The 17,839-nt window shown below is 37.1% G+C and overlaps 1 protein-coding gene across 1 annotated transcript in view; it reads right to left on the reverse strand.

Annotated features, from left to right (window-relative positions):
- il17rd (interleukin 17 receptor D) overlaps positions 1-17,839 on the reverse strand; it is a 38,379-nt gene that overhangs the window by 14,302 nt on the left and 6,238 nt on the right. Inside the window, exons 2-3 of the mRNA XM_014971049.2 lie at positions 9,047-9,101; positions 2,653-2,775 (exon numbers count right to left, since the gene is read on the reverse strand). Coding sequence (XP_014826535.2) covers positions 2,653-2,775; positions 9,047-9,101 — 178 coding nt within the window. The remainder of the gene's footprint in view (positions 1-2,652; positions 2,776-9,046; positions 9,102-17,839) is intronic.

Consider the following 17,839-nt stretch of genomic DNA (forward strand, 5'->3'; position numbering starts at 1 on the left):
CCATTATTATCAAAAACGGTTAAACAGTCCAGACTTATCAAACGCAACAGGCGAGATATGAAGTTCTGATTTGCGGATGAAGCAAAGCCAGGAGGAAATCCCCAGAGTAGCCGAAACATGAGCTCAGATTTATTTTGTTCCCAGGCTGAGAGGAAGGTAGCAGCGTCTTCCTTGCTCTGGTCAGGTTTTCATTCATTTTTAAACAAAAGTGAGCTTTTTATTTCGACTACGCTGCCATAATTCACTTTCCTCATCTATTCTTCTTTTTGTCAGTTGATGAAGTGACACTTCACGTTTCTACAACAGCTTCATGTTTCTAATGTTTTCTATCTGTTGGACCTTTTAAGACCAAAAAGACACAGTAAGCACTCTGTATTGTCACTGTAAGTACGTTACCCTGTTGTAACACATTATTATTTTTATTGAAAGTTTAATATATAAAAAAAAGATTTTAAAAAGTGTTTCTACTGCCTGAACGAGCTATTTTGTATTTATTTTAGTCTTTAATATACCAAACTTTACATACAACTTTGTTTTGTCCGATTACAAAATCTGATTTAATGATTATTTACTTAGTACTTGAGTAGTCTTTTTACCAAATACACTGCAAAAGTTTGGGATTAATTTCTAGAGCAAAAATATTGGTACTCTTTAGATAAGACAAAAGTAACTTATAAGTAACTTTTCACCAAGATATAGGAGCTTGTTTTAAGTTAATTCCTAAATATTGATGAAAAAGTGCTAATTTCACTGGCAGATTATAACAAGACATTTTCCCATGCAATGAGTGAAATAATCTGCAAAGAGAATTAGATATTTTCTATCAACATGAAGGAATTATTAACTTAAAAGAAGCTACTATAATTTGCTGAAAAGTTACATAAAGGTTAGTTCACTTGAAATAAGACAAAACTAAGATATTTACACTACAAACAAGACCAAAAGTACTTGGTAAGATTTTGTGTTTTGCAGTGTAATTCTATACTTTTACTTGAGTAATTCATTGGAAACCTACTAGAAGGTAAAAGCATTGGTTGCTCTATCCACCTCTGAGTGCAGCGCAGGATATTGGAATATTAGACGGAAACCATGGAAACGGCTGGAAAACTCATCTGTGCATCCCTGTTTCTGGAGCACTTTTATAGATCTCCAGTGAATTCCTGACAAATTCATTCATAATGAAAAGAACATGGAGGAGTTTCACAATAAAAATGTTAACACTGCAAAAACACAAAATCTTACCAAGTAATTTTGGTCTAGTTTATAACACAAATATCTTTGTACACTTTAATTAAGACAAAACTATTTTATAAATAGATGTTCAACAAGAAATAGGAGGTGTTTTAAGTCAATAATTCCATAATATTTATTTTAAAAAAAGTATAACTGAAATAATTTGCCAATGGAACAAGACATTCATCCCACATTATAACTTATAATATAGTTAGTAGTTAAATATTTCACTTAGTACCTTTTCATCAATATTAAGGAATTATTGACTGTAAATAAGCTTGTATATATTGCTGAAAAGTTACTTGCAGAACATAGTTTTATAGAATAAGTGATTATTAAAATTTATCAGGTGGGCTGAAGTCAGTGAGGTAGTTACAAGCCACACTGCAAAAATACAAGATGTTAGAATATCTTGTGCAAATATCTGAGTACACTCAACATAACCTTTCAGCAAAAAAGAGCTTGTTTTAAGAAAATAATTTCTTAAAGTTGATGACAAACTGCTAGTTCGATTATTTCACTTAAAACATGTGAAAATGTATTCTTAAATGTGAAATAATCTGCCAGTGTAACTCCCACTTTTTCAACAATATTCAAAAATTATTGATTTAAAACAAGCTCCTGTATCTTGCTGAAAAGTTGCTTTTGATTTAGTTCTACTTTATTTCAAGCATACTACAATATTTTCACTACAAACGAGACCAGAACTACTTGGTAAGATCTTGTGTTTTTGCAGTGCATGCAAGCATGACACGGACATTTTCTGGAAGATATCTGCCTACACCAGAAAACAACAGGCAGGTTTGTCACAGAGAGAAAGAGAGAGGGGTTTGCCTTGCCATACTCTCTCTCTCACACTCACAGACACACACCGTTGTGTTTTCATATATTAAGGGGGCTTTATGTTGACTTCTATTGATTTTCTACAGCCTAACCCTTTCCCTAAACATCACATACCTGACCCTTACCTAAACCCTTACCTGTACCCTAAACATCACATACCTAACCCTTAATCCAAAAACAGCTTTTCCCCTCATGTGGACCAAGGAAATGTCCCCACATGGAGCAGTGGTCCCCCCAACCCCACAATGTAGACAGAAATACGGTAGGTCCCCATGAAGATATAAAAACCTGGTTCACACACACACTCACACACACACACACACACACACACACACACACACACACACACACACTCGCATTCCTTCACGGTCAAATCGTGGTATTGTTGTGCGAGATGTGATCCTTTTTTCTCTCCGGCTCCAGGTCCGATCAAAGGGACACACAGTTCTTGGTAATCTTAGTACTCTGAGCGGTTTAGGATCTCATTTTTCCTCTCTTGGCGGTCCGTCTTTTACCTTTCAACCCGGCTTGCGCAAACACAGACAGACACTTGGAAAAGTTGCAGACAAACGGTACCTAGTGGACTTGCAGACCAGTGGACGACCACAGCAGCCTGGTCATCACAGGCCAGGTGGCTGAAGGAGACGTTGGATACCTCATGGATCACGTGTTTCCCCAGTGGGTAGCTTAATGAGCAGTCTGCAAACAAAAGAAAAAAAAAAACAGAGGGATACCTCAGCATTTGTTGACAACTTATTTGCATTTCTTAAAGGGGACCCATTAAGAAAAAATTACTTTTTGTCCGTTTTTATGCTTCCAGTTGGAAGCATAAAAACAACATAAAAAAGCATTCCACCAGCTGTTTTCTGGCAACAAGTTGATGTTTTTTAGTGTTTGGAAAATGAACTGCTTGTGACTTGATTGTGATCAAGTCACAATCAGAGGGCACTGCAGGGTTACCTAGCATCCCAAACTGAGTTCCAGCATGTGTGCTCAGCTGGTTCTACTGCCTTATGCACTGTACAATGGCTGCTGACAAAAACAAATGTTTTGTTGTTGACTTGCCATCCAGAAACCACTTGCTACAATCTTGTTGATCATGCAGGAGGCTCTACTTCTGCTTTTTAAAGATGTACAGTTGTATAATTGCGCATCTGTTTGCAACCACTTTTATGTGAGTGTAAATGTTGAGTTGGATGCGTGGCCATTTGCAGCTCTTTGGATTTAAAGTGACAAGACGCCATAAAACAGCTCACAATAGCCAGAACTGATCTGACTGAAATCCCATTATCTAAAAATTATTTTGTGTAATGAACATGTTTTGTTTAGACCAATTCTAATTTGTACAAGGAAACAAAATAGGTCACCTTTACAATGGCTAAATAGGCTATTGCACACAGTTTTGGTCATGGGTAGCATTAATCACTCGTTAAATCATCAGTTTTGTTTTCAGTGAAACAACAATTTAAACAATTCAACTTCCCTTCAACTCTTTGATTTGAAACATTTTGTTCTGCAGTCTTTTATATTAAAAATGTTTATCTTAGCAGCCGTCAATATTTTTTCAGGCTGTAGATTTTTGCCCTTTAAAGTTGCAGTGATTATAAATAGCACTGAAGGATTAATTTACAAAGAAATTTTGCAGTTCATGTCTTACTACACTGCAAATAACAATAATAATAATAATAAATTTACCAAGTATTTTTATGTAGTTTCAAGTATAAGTATTTTACTTGAAATAAAACAAAAATAACTTTCAGATAACTTTTTAGCACAATACAGGTTAATAAAGTATTAGTTCTAGTGGCAAATTATTTCACTTATGACATTTTTTGCATTTATAGGTAAAATAATCTACCAGTGGAACTTATAGTTTTTATAATCAACATTCAAGAATTTCAGACTTCAAGCAAAGCTAGTACATCTTGCTTGTGAGTCAGTTTTGTCTCATTTCAAATGTAAAAAGATATTTATACTAGGAAGTAGAACAAAAATACTTAGAAAGATTTTGTGTTTTTGCAGTGAAGTTGTTTTAAAGCCAAAGTCAGACAATTGAGAGCTGCATATGAAACTCTCTTGATCCATTGGTACAAAAGGACGTGTAAGAAAAGATCTGGTTCTGCATTAATAGGTCAAGGGGCCATGTCTTTGAATTTCCCCCAATGCTTTATGAGAACTAATGATACTGCGGCTTTGTTGCAGGTTTGAGGTGGTTTTGTGTAAACAGCATCTAAGATTCGAGCCTCTGGGTGGGAGGTTCCCCGGAGAACAGATAGCTGACATCTGAGGCGGTAACCATCAATGGTGCTTACTTTACTCCTTCTTAAAAAGTAACATTACCCAACTTTAAATTGTAATGTGCTCTGAGGTTTCTGTGGGTCCCTTAAGGGGTTAACGTTGTCATCCACCTCAAAATGTGGATGATGATGTTTGTTTGGTCACCTCAGTTTATCAAACACTGAGAACCATAAAGTGCTAAGGTACAACCACGGACCTTTAAACATGTAGCATCATTTTTTGAAATGTAAGTTTAGAAGTTTAGAAACTTTTAAGGGAGTCTGAAGCAAACACCCAATAAATCAGATCACAAGAATTATGCCAACAGTACAGAAGCCAAGCCCAAAGTTAATAAAATTCAAGCTAACAGCTAAAAAGGCTCAAACTAAAAGCTAATTAGAGTCAAGACAAAAGCTAATAAGGCTCAAGCCATCAGCTAAGACTCAAGCTAACAGCTAAAAGAGTAAGTAATAAAATGTAATAAGATATGGTCACCAAAGATGTGTCCACTTTTCATGTTCTATCTTGTTTTTTGGGGGAACAAGGATTTTACATTTGACTCCAGGCTTTTTTGTTAAAGTTTTTAGAGAAATGATGGCAGATGAGTGATTTCTGTCAGTTTCTGTAACATGTCTGCTGCTGGAACTAGCCAAACAGTGTTTCCGCCCAATTTCAGCCTGCAGATAACCGTAAACACGTAAATTATGCATCAGTTTTGTTTCTATAGCACATAAAATAGTGAAAGAAGCCATGAAGTGGGATTGAATGGAGGAAAAAGACCAAACTAAGGATACAGGCAAAAAAAAGAGGAGGCGTGAGTTTAGACACGAGCCAGTGCTCTTCTTCCTCAGAGCCGGGTCATGTTCAGGCCTGAAGGAAGAAGGTCACAGCTGGCTGCTCCTCTTCCTCCTCCTTCATCTTTCATAGAATTTAATAGGAAGGGAAAGGATTTTGTCACTATTCTTCTTCTTATTGAATCTTTGTCCTCAGATTTATATCATAAGACAAAGTCTGGGAGACAGATTTCAGTGAAGGATGGAGATGGGTCCCGCCTTCTCCTTTTGTTTCTCCTTCCAGTTGGGATTCAACTTCCAGGGCAGGATGAAGAAGATAGATGATAGAGACTTTGTCTCTTCCTCAAAATCCATATGTATAAAAATCTTTAGAGTTCACTATCATTCTTTGGGATATGGGTTTGTTACAAAAGAAAGAACTGATCCAAGAATAGAGCCCTGTGGTACGCCACACATATACAGACATGCATTTAAATATAGCAACAAAAAAAAATTGTAAATTGCAATTCTCTAACTTTTTTTTGTCAAAAACAATTGGTACAAGCACAGAGCCCTGTGGAACTCCACAAGTGACCCTCAAGTGGGAAGATTTATTGTAAATACATATGTAAATAAATAAAACTTCCAAATGGTCCAATTATCAGGCAGCATGGGATAAATATCCTCCATTATGCTGATGATACGCAGCTATATGTATCCATGATGGATCCGATCCATTGGGTAGGTCACAGGACATTAAAACCTGGATGACTCTAAAATCTCTTCTTTTAAATTTTGACAAGTCATAAGTGGCTGTTTTTGGACCAGAACCTCTGAAAAAGAAGCTGCTTAGTCAATCACAGTAAAGCACATTGTGTTATTTTAATTTACTTTATTTATTGTATTATTGTTTTTAAATCTAAAATGAATATTTCCCAAATAAAGTCGATTGTTGCAACTAATTGTGGATCCCTTTAACTTTTTGTTTTCTGTCAGTTATTTTTCTCTCATCTGTTTTGATGAGATGAGAGAAAGGATGTAGGATCCTGATGTAGGATTATTTTTGGTGTTGGCAGCTGATGATGCTGCCAACACCAAAAATAATCCTACATCAGTTCATGCGTGTCTTTTTTATGTCTCGGCTCTGTCGTCCCAGACGGCCGCTTGTTCTGTTGCAGGTTTTATTGTGTTAATGGGGAGTTTTTCCTCTCTGCTGTCGCTACATGCATGCTCACTAGGAGGGATTGCTGTAAAGTCAATGACTCGATGCAATCTGCTGTGTTTCCTTAGAAACTTTTTGATGATGTTTCCTTGGCTATGAAACAAACTAAAGCCTTCAGGACATTTGAATGAAGAAATTTACAAATTTTAATAAAATGTTAATAAAATTTAAGCCTCAGCAGCGACCCGGTTTAAATTTATTCACACCTTGTCTCTGTTCATCAACAATCGACTGGAGGTCAAAGGTCTCCTCGCTTCATATTCCCCATGACATCACTGGAAATAGAAAGGAGGCCCGACTCTCCTCCTTCGTCCTCCATCCAGCTGGAGGAGAGGAACCACTGAGGTGTGTCCAGCAGGAAGGATTGTCACGCTAACACGCTCCAGTGCCTTAATTTGCTTCAAAGTATGAAGGTTTTAACTTTTATTTCTCAGAAGCAACACTTCAAAGTCCCATGACCTCCTGACCCCTCATTAATCCCAGAGATACTGTGAATTTGGATAAAACAAAATTAAATATCTTCTCTAGAAAATATCAGTTTATCTATGTGTTAACATTAAAGGGATCCAAAGTGGGTAAAAAAATAAAAAAAAACACAAAACAAATTGCATTAAAAAATAGATGATGGCAATTAAAAAAACAACAACTTTTGAACAATTATTATTCATAAAAATCTCCATGCAATTTGGACACTTCTAGATTTTAGACTTCAAAGTAAGAAAACAAGTCATTTGGATATATAATGTAGATCCTGTAGCACTAGAAAAACACAAAATCTTACCAACTATTTTTGGTTAACCTTCTAATGCAAAAATATTAGCACACTTGAAATAAAACAAAACTACTTCACAGGCAATGTCTCGGCAAGATGTAGGAGTTTGCTTTAAGTCAATAAATTCTTAATATTAATAAGTATTACTTTCACTGGCAGATTATTTCACTTCAGCAGGGCAAGTGTCTCCAGTGGAATTAGCTTTTCTTCATCAATACTGAAGAATTACTTGCTTAAAACAAACTCCTACATCTTGCTGAAAAGTTACTTGTGAATTAGTTTTGTCTTAAATCGTACTAAGATTTTTGCATTAGAAGCTGGACCAAAAATAGTTGGAAAGATTTTGTGTTTTTGCAACTTTAGACCAACACAAGCACACAAAAACTGTATCTAATATATAAATAAATAAGTGCTGCATTTGCTTTACTAAAAACTACCAAGACATTCAAACACACAAAAAGTGACGTACAAAAAGAGATTTTAAAGCCTTTCCTCACTCATGGTCACGGACAAAAGCGGGAGGCAGGGATTGGCCACGGCTCAGGAACTTGACTTTACGAGTTAAAGGAACAAAAGATGAAGGAGGCAGCGGATGGGGGAAGTAATAGAGGGTGACACCGAGGGACTTGTAAAAAAAAAAAAAAATTGAGGAAAAAGAGACAATGGAAACAATCTAATCATAATGCCTGACCACTTGTTTTCTTTTTTCTTTTTTTTTTTTTTTTTAGAAAAAATGTATTTTTTAAAATGAATTCAAAGCAGTAAATGTCATCTGGTGATGAATTTTCAGGGACTTTAAGAAATGCTGGAGATGAGGAAATGAACACTGGGTTTGGGTGTGAAGGATGAAACCTATTCTTCAGGGCAGCGGTGGGCAACTCCAGGCCTGGAGGGCCAGTCTCCTGCAACTTTTAGATGTGTCTCTACTCCAACACACCTGAGTCAAACTCTACTTCAACACACCTGAGTCAAATAATGAGGTCGTTAGCAAGACTCTGGAGAACTTGACTGCACTTTGGAGGTGATTCAGCTGTTGGATTCAAGTGTGTTAGACCAGGGAGACGTCTAAGAGGTGCAGGACACCGGCCCTCCAGGACCAGGATTGCCCACCCCTGCTTCAGGGTGTACTCCCACATAATTTTAGTGTCTACCAGACACAATAATAATGTGGGACCAAATTCAGAACATCTGTTACATTTTCAGCTGCTGTGGTTCTCATACATACTGCAATGTCAAACGATCCTAACTCTTTTAAAAAACATGTTTCCTTCCTAACCTGTGGGGGCGCTGCACCAAGAAGCACTGAAGAAAATGACACAAAAGCCTTTGAAGAAGACACTGAGCTTTTCTTACCTCTTCACAAAATGTAAACAAAAATGGAGTGGCGTCAGATTTTAGCGGTTGTAGGATTTCTCTTTTGTTTTTGACTAAAGATCACAAGCTTTTTCTCATGCTAATGCTAGCATTGTGTTGGTCGTATTTACCCAGAATGCCCTGTGCTATAGTTCACTTCCATTTGTAGGCAGACCAGAGTCAGATTACTTTCTAGACAAACTACAGTTTTATTAAAGCAGACTAAACTGGATTGGTGTGAATGCACTCTTAATCCAAATTAAAACTTCTTAACATAAAAAACTCAAAACCACAAAATGAGATTTTTGCACGAGTGCTAACTTTAAGAGGAAACTTCCTAAGCACAAATACAGGCTGCCAAGAAGCACAAACGTGTTCAGAACCGATAACCTACTGCACATCATGCTCCAAGTTCACACCACAGGGGGGCACTGTAGGCAACTATCGTTGTTAAAATTAGTAGTGAAGAACAAGTAGGAACAGATGGGGGCAGCAATTTCTGTTTCTTACTGTTCCAATTCACTGAAATCAGAATCAAGATAACTCAGTCATTCAGTTCAGAGAAAAACTCACTGTCAGTCCTGAAGGTGACGAACAATTTACGAACTCCCTCTGCAGCAGACTGCACCTGCAAGACAGAAACAGAGACAATTCAAAGCTTAAAATGGCAAAATCAGTAAACCAGCTCCCACTTCATATCTGGGATTACGCCCTTCATAGTTTAAAAGAGAGTATGAACCCATTTTAATAGAAATATCCAGCTTCATACCGTAGAATATCACGACATTTAGGTAAAGTGTGAAGTCAGAGCAGGTTTCTTCTCTTCTGTAGTTCAATATGTATCTGTTTTTTATAACGAGGGATAAGACAATGATTCTGTAAACATGTAACCAGTTATTAAATGTACCTTTATGTTAGCCTAATTAGCTAGCAAATGCAGCTTGTTGTTAGCATAAGCAGCTAGCTGTTGGTATAAGAAGACTGCCGTTAAGTAATTAGCTAGCTGTTTATAACTCCAAAAAGAGACTCGAGCAAAAGAAATAATACACTTAATGAAAAAAAGAAAATTAAAGGTGAAAATGAAATGGATATAAACAGGTACATTTTAATAATGGCTTATAGGTTAAATAAAACTACAGTCATATGATAATAAAATCCACATATTCTCTTTTCCCACTACATTTAAGGCACTAATAAAAACAAATGTATAAGGAAGGTGTAACCCAGGTTAAAATAGCCTCTTCATAAAAATAATAGTAAATTAGATAAATAGGAAATAAATAAATAGGAAAATGAATAGGGAATTAATCGATCTTAAAATTGTTATTCTCTTATTCTGAAGGGTCGCATTTATGTGTAACCCACGTGACTAGCTTCAGCCAATCGGGTTACTACGTTCTCTGACGTGAGAGAAAGCAAGCAGAGAGCGTAAAGCAAGCAGAGAGCGCAGAAGCAAACGGGATTGTGCTGAAAAGAAAAGACGGATAAGAGAAATGGACCACTCGTAGCTGATTTGCTGTTTAAGACGAGTTTGTGTTTTTATTTCTTGAGAAGGAGCTTTTCGCATATTTTTTCTCTCACCCTGACTGCGTTCGGGATCATTTTTTGTGTTGTGGAACTGGACTTGGTGAGTTGAAAGTGTATTTTGTTTCTTTTGTTTTCTTTTTTTTTTTTAAAGATAATGTACTTGTTAAACATTTATTTAACAAATGGAAAGCTGAAGCGAAGGCTGATCAGCGGAGGCGTCGGCTGTTGCTCTTGGTGCTAACAGCAAGCCAACTGAAAGTCAACAGGAGTAACAGCTGATCCGCTGAAGCTAACAGCTGCTCTTGTCAACAGAAATTCAACCGCTTGTCAGCAGAGGAGCTAACTGTTGCTAACTGTCGCTCTTTGTTGGCAACAGGCTTTTTTTTTTTGTTTGTTTGTTTTGTTTTGTTTTGTTTGTCGTTTACGTTCGGCTGGGATCTGGACTAAGGAGTCTCGGATCGTCACTGAACTGAACCTTCCTAAAGAGTCTCGGATCATCACTGAACTGGATCTTCCTAAGGAGAACGAGATGGCGAGCCAACCCTGGAGCTAAAGACCATCAAGTAGGAGCTACGCCTTCTGCTGGACATTGCCAACCCTGCAACTTGGTATGACCTGCCCATGTTGTCATGCGTATTAGCAGTGGGTCACTGAAACAGAATTAACTGTTGGATCATCGGAAGAAACAAGACATCAATCTGAAGCACAGTTTGATCTGTCCTTTCTGAATTGTTCTGCTGTGTTGTTGTTTTGCTGTTATTGTTTTTTTTAACTCCTTAAGGGAAACACCAAAGAATTAAAAATAGATTAAACAGATTAAAACAAACTGTAAATCAAAATAGATAAATAGTATTAACTAGAACTTAAATAGAACTAAATAGTATTAACTAGAACCTAAATAGAACTATAACCTAGGTAAAATAAATAGTATCCTTAATTTAGATTTATAAAATACTCTGAAAGGAACTGGAAACTATTTTTCTTTTTTTGAGTTTGTGTCATTGTGTGTTAATTGTGTAACATTGTTGTTGTTTATTCTTTTATTGTTCTTTAAACTAATAATAAGCCGGCTGTTTTAACTTAACTTTCTTTGGTCTGTGGTCATTAATTCAAACTACACTTCTCACTACTCCTGTAGCCGAACCTAGCTCTGGTCTTATTACAAATTTATTAACTGTAAACACATAGCGAGTGTTACAAATGCATTTTAATTTGTAATGTGTGTTTCTAAAGTGTGTCATCGTATTTACTAATTGTAAAATTTTTATACATTTTGCACTTTCCTAGCAGCTTCTATAGCTTTGGAAGGTCACTCCAAACTTAACAGTGTTCTAGTTGGAAAGCCAGAGGGATTTCATAGTTGTTCTGTTATTAGCATTTACACATTGATAAAAATGTTGTTCTCTGAGCTTTATCCATTTAAACATATTGGCACATGCTCAATATATGCCAGAACTGTAAATAAGCAGGATTTATTCGCAAAAGTGGCAGCCATATTGGCTGTTGAGGTCAGAGTTGATGAAGAACCACCAACTGTCTTTGTAATACAAATTTTGTGGATTTTAAAGACTTTTTCCTGTCTAGGATTGGGAAATTTGTAAAGAAGATATGAATCACATCACTGATCACTACATCCAAAGCCAACCCTGCAGCCTGAAGTTACCAGATACTCCTTCTTCTCTCTCCTGCACAAAAACATATTGTCCCTTCAGGCGTATTTCAACAAAGGTCTACCAATTTTATAGCTCTCACATTGCCTTTTATGTTGTCCTACACATACAACGTTCCACTTTTAGTCTCGTTAGAGGTGTCAGGCTGTGGCCACATGCAAGAACCACAAATACACACCTGAAAGCAATAAGGTGGAACCCCAGCTGTGTGTGAGTGGATGCCATAGGAGGTGTAGCGTGCTTATTAGCAGCCACTGTACCACAACAACCCGTCCTTACAAACACATACACATCTGCTGGTAATTATGTACTTGTGAAAACCTTCATTGGCGCCCAACATTCCTCCAACGAAAGCTAGAGCCCAAACTCAACTCCTGACCATCAACTCAGGACAACAAATGCTATAAAAATATTTACTGGACATTTGGAAATCCTCAAACACTTTGTAATCTTTTTTAAGACATTGCCTTCAGCCTGTCTGCACTGCTGGGTTGACCTTTGACCCTCAGGGTTTACATACGGCTGTGCGCCCTGATGTCCCGCTGGCAGCATGAACTGAGAGGGTGAATTACAATACAGGGAAGTTTTTCCCCTGGCAGACAAACATTTTTAGTGATTTTCACCAGTAAATTGCCTTTAATGCCACTTTCTGAACAGCATGACAAAGAACATTACAATCATGTTCATCAAAAACATTTAAACACATTAATCTGCAACACAGAGGCAGATGAGCTTTTGGGGAACTTTTATTCTTTCTAAGCTGCAGATGAAACCATTTTGGACTCGATTTGGATTATTTTACAGTCTGGATAAAAAGTTGGACTCAACTAGAGATAGTTTGCAAGACGAGGCTTTTGAACTTTACAGTGGCGTAAATAAATAAGACATATTTCTGCATCAGAATTGTGAGCAGGAACCAAGAACCAGTGAAGGAAACAACATGAAAACCTCTGAAGAAGACCGAGCGCTACTTACTTCTTCACAAAATGGAAACAAAATGGAGATTTTAGTGATTGGAGGATTTCTCTTTTGTCTTTGGCGAAAGACGACGACAAATGTCTCCTGATAGCGCTACGCTACGATCAGTCAGTCAAGTTTATTTGTATAGCAACAAAGTATTTCAATATGCTTTGCATCATAAAAAGACAAACATACAAATTCGCTGAAACATTTTGTCACCATAATGTTCATTAATGTTTCATTTATAATGTTTCAAAAGCAACTCTAACCAGCTGGGTTTTCATTCTAAAGCAACTCAGTGTTTCGGCTGTTTTGCAGTTTTCTGGGAGCTTGTTCCAGATTTGTGGTGCGTAGAAGCTGAATGCTGCTTCTCTGTGTTCAGTTCTGGTTCTGGATGCAGAGCGTGTTTTGATCCATATCAGCTGGATTACATATTCATGGCTCAAAAAATGAACCGGACTCTCTAGGCAAATGGACTTTTCTAGTTGGATTAAAGTTGACTAAAAGGGGCTAAGAAACAGATAAAATGCGTTCTAACCGTTCAGACACTTTGAAAATGCATTTGTTTTAGTGCCACATATGGAGCATATCTGATTGTCTGGGAGTTTTGGTACCAGGCCATTCAGACTGCCAGTTATGGGTCACGTTTTCCTGCTGTAACCACCTCTGCTACAGTGTTACGAAACAATAACAATAATAAAACCTGTTTTAGGAAATCCAGAGGAGATCTGCCATCTCCCCACAGGGAAAGGCAGAAACTGCGTAAAGTGAGAAATCACTTTATTCCTCCTTTTCAGTTATTTTCTCCTCCTCTTCAAAATTTAAAGCAGATTCTTGCCAGAGTTTTGGATTGTTGCGATCAAAAAGCTTTGCACCTTCTGTCACCAAAGGCTGTTATTGGCTGTGTGTGTTCGGACCCCCACTGGGGCAACAAGGTAGCTTCAATCACACGAATAAGGAGGCAACGCTGCTGTCTGCCGTAATGCCAGTGTTTGTTACACAGACCCCTTCCTCCCACAGCAATTACCAGCTTCCTGAAGACGAATAACACTTAACGACTTTAGTCTGAGGGGGAAGGTGAGAGTTCGCACTCCAAAATTCACCCAAAGCAACTCTTATTCAAAGCCAGTGACATTTCCTGCCTCAAGTTAAAAATTAAGTTTCAATGCTGAATATTCATGTCATGAAAACAGAAATTTGAACTTTTATTTTCAAATTGAAAAATCTAATTGGTGCTTTTGATGCTCAGGGAAGTTTTGCACGGCAAAAACAAAACATCAAGTATTTTTGGTATAGTTCCTATTGCAAATATCACCTGAAATAAAACACTAACTTAGTAAGTAACTTGTCCTCAGGATAAGTTTTAAGCTAATAACTGCTTAAGACTGATGAAAAATTACCAGTTTCACTGGCAAACGAAACTGGCAATGAAAGTGTTTTATTATCAGTAATAATTTTTCATCAATATTAAATAATTATTGGCTTAAAATAATCTCATATCCTGCTGAAAAATGTAATAAGATATTTGCACCAGAAACTGGACCAAAATTCTTGGTAAGATGTTTGTTTTTGCAGTGCAGCTTCAGAACTACATTTGCCATACAAAAGGAAAGTTTTCAGCAATTACCAGTGGGTAAAAAAAATCTGATTTTTAGTGTTTGACTTGCTAACCGAGGGAAAATTTACGATTTCACTGCAAAAACACAAAATCTTACCAAGTATTTTGGCTTCGTTTCTTGTGCAAAAATCTTAGTAAACCTGAAATCAGACAAACCTAACAAGAAATGCTGACAAGTTAAAACTAAATTATTACTTTCCTTAATATTGATGTAAACATTTAATTCCACTGGCAGATTATTTCAAGACATTTTTCCCAAATTATTAGTGAATTAATCTGTCAGTGGAGCTAGAACTTTTACATCAATAATAAGGAATTATTGGCTTAAAACAGGCTGACATATGTTGCTGTAAAGTTACTTGTAAGGCAGTTTTGTCTTATTTCAAGCGTACTAATATATTTTCACTAAACTGCACCAAAACTACTTGGTAAGATTTTGTGTTTTTGCAGTGTAGAGTCCAACAGACAGAGAGAGGGCTTTCTTCTTTCCTGTTCCCAGGTGCTGTTTTTAACGAGTAATTACTGTTTTAGCCGCATCTGGCTCCAGAGCCCGGAGGCCAAACAGACAGAGACACATCAGCGAACCGCTGCAAAAACGCCAGAGAAAAAATGGTAAACGATGAAAAGTAAAGTTAGATGGACTGAAGAGCAGCTGTCCAACCTCCTGCTGATTTCCCTGCAAAAATCCACTTTCTAAAAGGGACATAAGAACAAGATAAACACAGGAAAAACAAAAAACCCAAAAGATCAGAGAAGAAAAGAGTTTCCCCTGGGAATCCCCGAGCCACACAGACTCAAACTCGGCTCCCGTTGTAATCAGACAGCTAATTGCAGCCTCACTTAGCTAAAACTGCAATTAATCAAACCAGAGGGAGGAGCGGTGGCAGGATTGGAGGAAACGGAGGGAGAGGTAATCTGAACGCCTGCGGGGAAAGAAGAGATGCTGGGATCTGATTAAACAGGAACTCCTTCAATTACAGCTTTTTCAGGTTCACGTAGCAGACTTCTCCTCTCCCTCGTTTTGTTTAGAGTGACCGGACCAGTTCCAGATGTGGGGAGAAACAAATTCCCGTCTGACCTTTAATCAGCCTAAACGGGCAGAGAGAGGCGGGATTAAAGCTGGATTAAGGAAACCTGCAGCGGGAATCATCAGTCACGCACCGACTCCTGTCAGGATCCTGTTTATCAGAGACAAACCACTTTCATTAATTAACCAAACTAAAGAAACACAAAACTTTACCAAACAGTTTTGGTCTAGTTTAGAGCAAATGCCTTTGTACTCTGGAACTAAGACAAAACTAACTCACTCATAACTTTTTAGCCAGTTGGTTTAAGTCAATAATTCCTTGATATTCATGAAAAAGTTCCAGTTTGGTAAAGTTTCTATTGCAAATATCTTGACGCATTTAAAATAAGACTAAACCAGCTTTCAAGTGAATTTTCAGCAAGAAATACAACTTTGTTTTAAGTGAATAATTCCTGAATTGTGATGAAAAGTACTTGTTCCAATGGCAGATTATTTCTCTAATAATATGAGAAAATGTCTCGTAAGTGAAATAATCTGCCAGTGGAACTAGAACTTTTTCGTCAATATTAAGGAATTATTGACCAAGCCCATATATGCTGCTGAAAAACTACGTAAGCGCCAGTTTAGTCTAAATTTGAGTCAGCTAAGCTTTTTGCACTAAGCTACACCAAAAATACTTGTTAATATTTTGTGTTTTTGAAGTGTAAGACTTCTCTGATCCTCAAAAGCATAAATTAGGTTTTTCAATTAGAAGATAAAAACTAGTTAAAACTATCTGAACTTTATTAGTTATTATAATGTTTAGTTTTAGTTTTTATTAGTGAAAGTAGCTTCTGTTTCTTCATCCTGGTTAATGTTTAGGTGTCGAATTAAAAAAAGTAAAAGTATTGTGATTATGTATTCATCGGTTAGGTAATGACTGCTCAATAGAAGATGTTCAAAAAATTTACTTAAATGTTTTTAAACAAAAACTAACTCCAGTTTTCACCATTTTGTGGACTAGCATAGCGTAAAGTATGGAGCGCCATAAAAAATTCACAAGATATTAAATCTAACATTTCGGTATGTTTGTTAGTTTTATATAACACAATATAGTTCCAGTTATATTTGCTGTTTTATTAATTGCTGTTTTAATTATTTCAGCTAACGAAAGTGACTAGGCTCGTGCATTACAGGGAGCTTTTAAATATCTCTGCAGGGTGCTGGTTTCAGATGTCTCCAAGCTCCAATTCTCTTGACGTTTTCCTCCTCGAAGGGGAAATAATCCTAAGTATCTTCCCTTTATTAACCAACATGCAAAGTGCAGACTTTCCCATCGTTGCTTTCGTTTTTTTCCTGCTTTCAGTTTAAGTTGTAACCAATCACAGCCAGAGCAGAAAATCTGCTATTTACCCAGAAATGAAACCAAATTAAACATTTTGATCACATTTAAAAACACACAGAGCTGAACTCTGAGCACCACATACAGACTTTAACTCTCCTCTTATCAGCTGATCTCAGATCTGCAGCGAATGCTGGAGAAATAATCTCCAAGCCGGAGCGAGGAGCAACAAAGCTGGCGCTGTGTGTGAGCGTGTGTTCAGGAGCAGCCAACCAGAGATTTCCCACCGCAGGAACAAAACCTGCAGCTTCCTCCTCCTGCATGACTGCTCCTCAATGACCCCCCCCACCCAGCACCGGCCTCCTTCCTCCTCCTCCTCACCCGGAGGAGCCACTCTGATCCCGCTGTGAAGGTTTGTCCTTTAAAAAAGGCTTTCTCTCACTTCGCTCGTATTACAAAGACAGGAGTCGAGACAAGTCCTGGCCGCTCTGCAAACAGACGAGTCACATGACCTGCAGGTAACACCTGGGTTTCCTCTGCAGGTGATAACCAGAGAATAAAGAAATACACTCAACCAAGAGTACCACCACTTCAACATATTTTCACTAAAGCAAAAAGAGAGACCAGATTATAAAGTGGAAAGTTTGGTATTTTAAAGGCCAAAATGACAAAAATTCATACAAATAACAAAAAAATAATAAAATCAGACAATATAATTTTTTTCTAAATCAGTTTCTTTCAATAAAAAACTTATGAAACTTTAACAAGAACTGCAGCTGTGTGTCTGTTTCTGGTTAAAACATGTTAGTTTTTCATTCAGTGGGTAGAAAATCCAGAAATTTTACTCAAATAAGAGAAGAGATACTTTATAATAAAATTACTCAAGTAAAAGTAAAAAGTACAGTGTAGTAAAAATACTTCTAAAAGGTACATTTTAAAATAAAGTTACTTAAATAAATGCAATTGAGTAAATGTAACTAGTTACTACCCAGCTCTGAATGAGGACGGCAAGTAACGATTGTTTTGCTAATTGATTATTTTATAGAGTAATCGGGGCGTGTCCAAAGTGCGGTTCGTGGGCCATTTGCGGCCGCTGTATGGTTCTGTGTGGACCTTGTCCAGCATCACTGTCAGCATGCACGGTGATGCATTTAAAACAAATAAAAATAAAAATTTCACTGATCAGGAAAAAAATGATGCAGAGAATTAAAAACGATTAAAAAAACCCCAACAAATAATCTTT

The sequence above is a fragment of the Poecilia mexicana genome, unplaced genomic scaffold (genome assembly GCF_051168715.1).
Source record: "Poecilia mexicana isolate PSO_F unplaced genomic scaffold, ASM5116871v1 scaffold_5, whole genome shotgun sequence".
In the NCBI taxonomy this organism is placed as follows: Eukaryota; Metazoa; Chordata; class Actinopteri; order Cyprinodontiformes; family Poeciliidae; genus Poecilia; species Poecilia mexicana.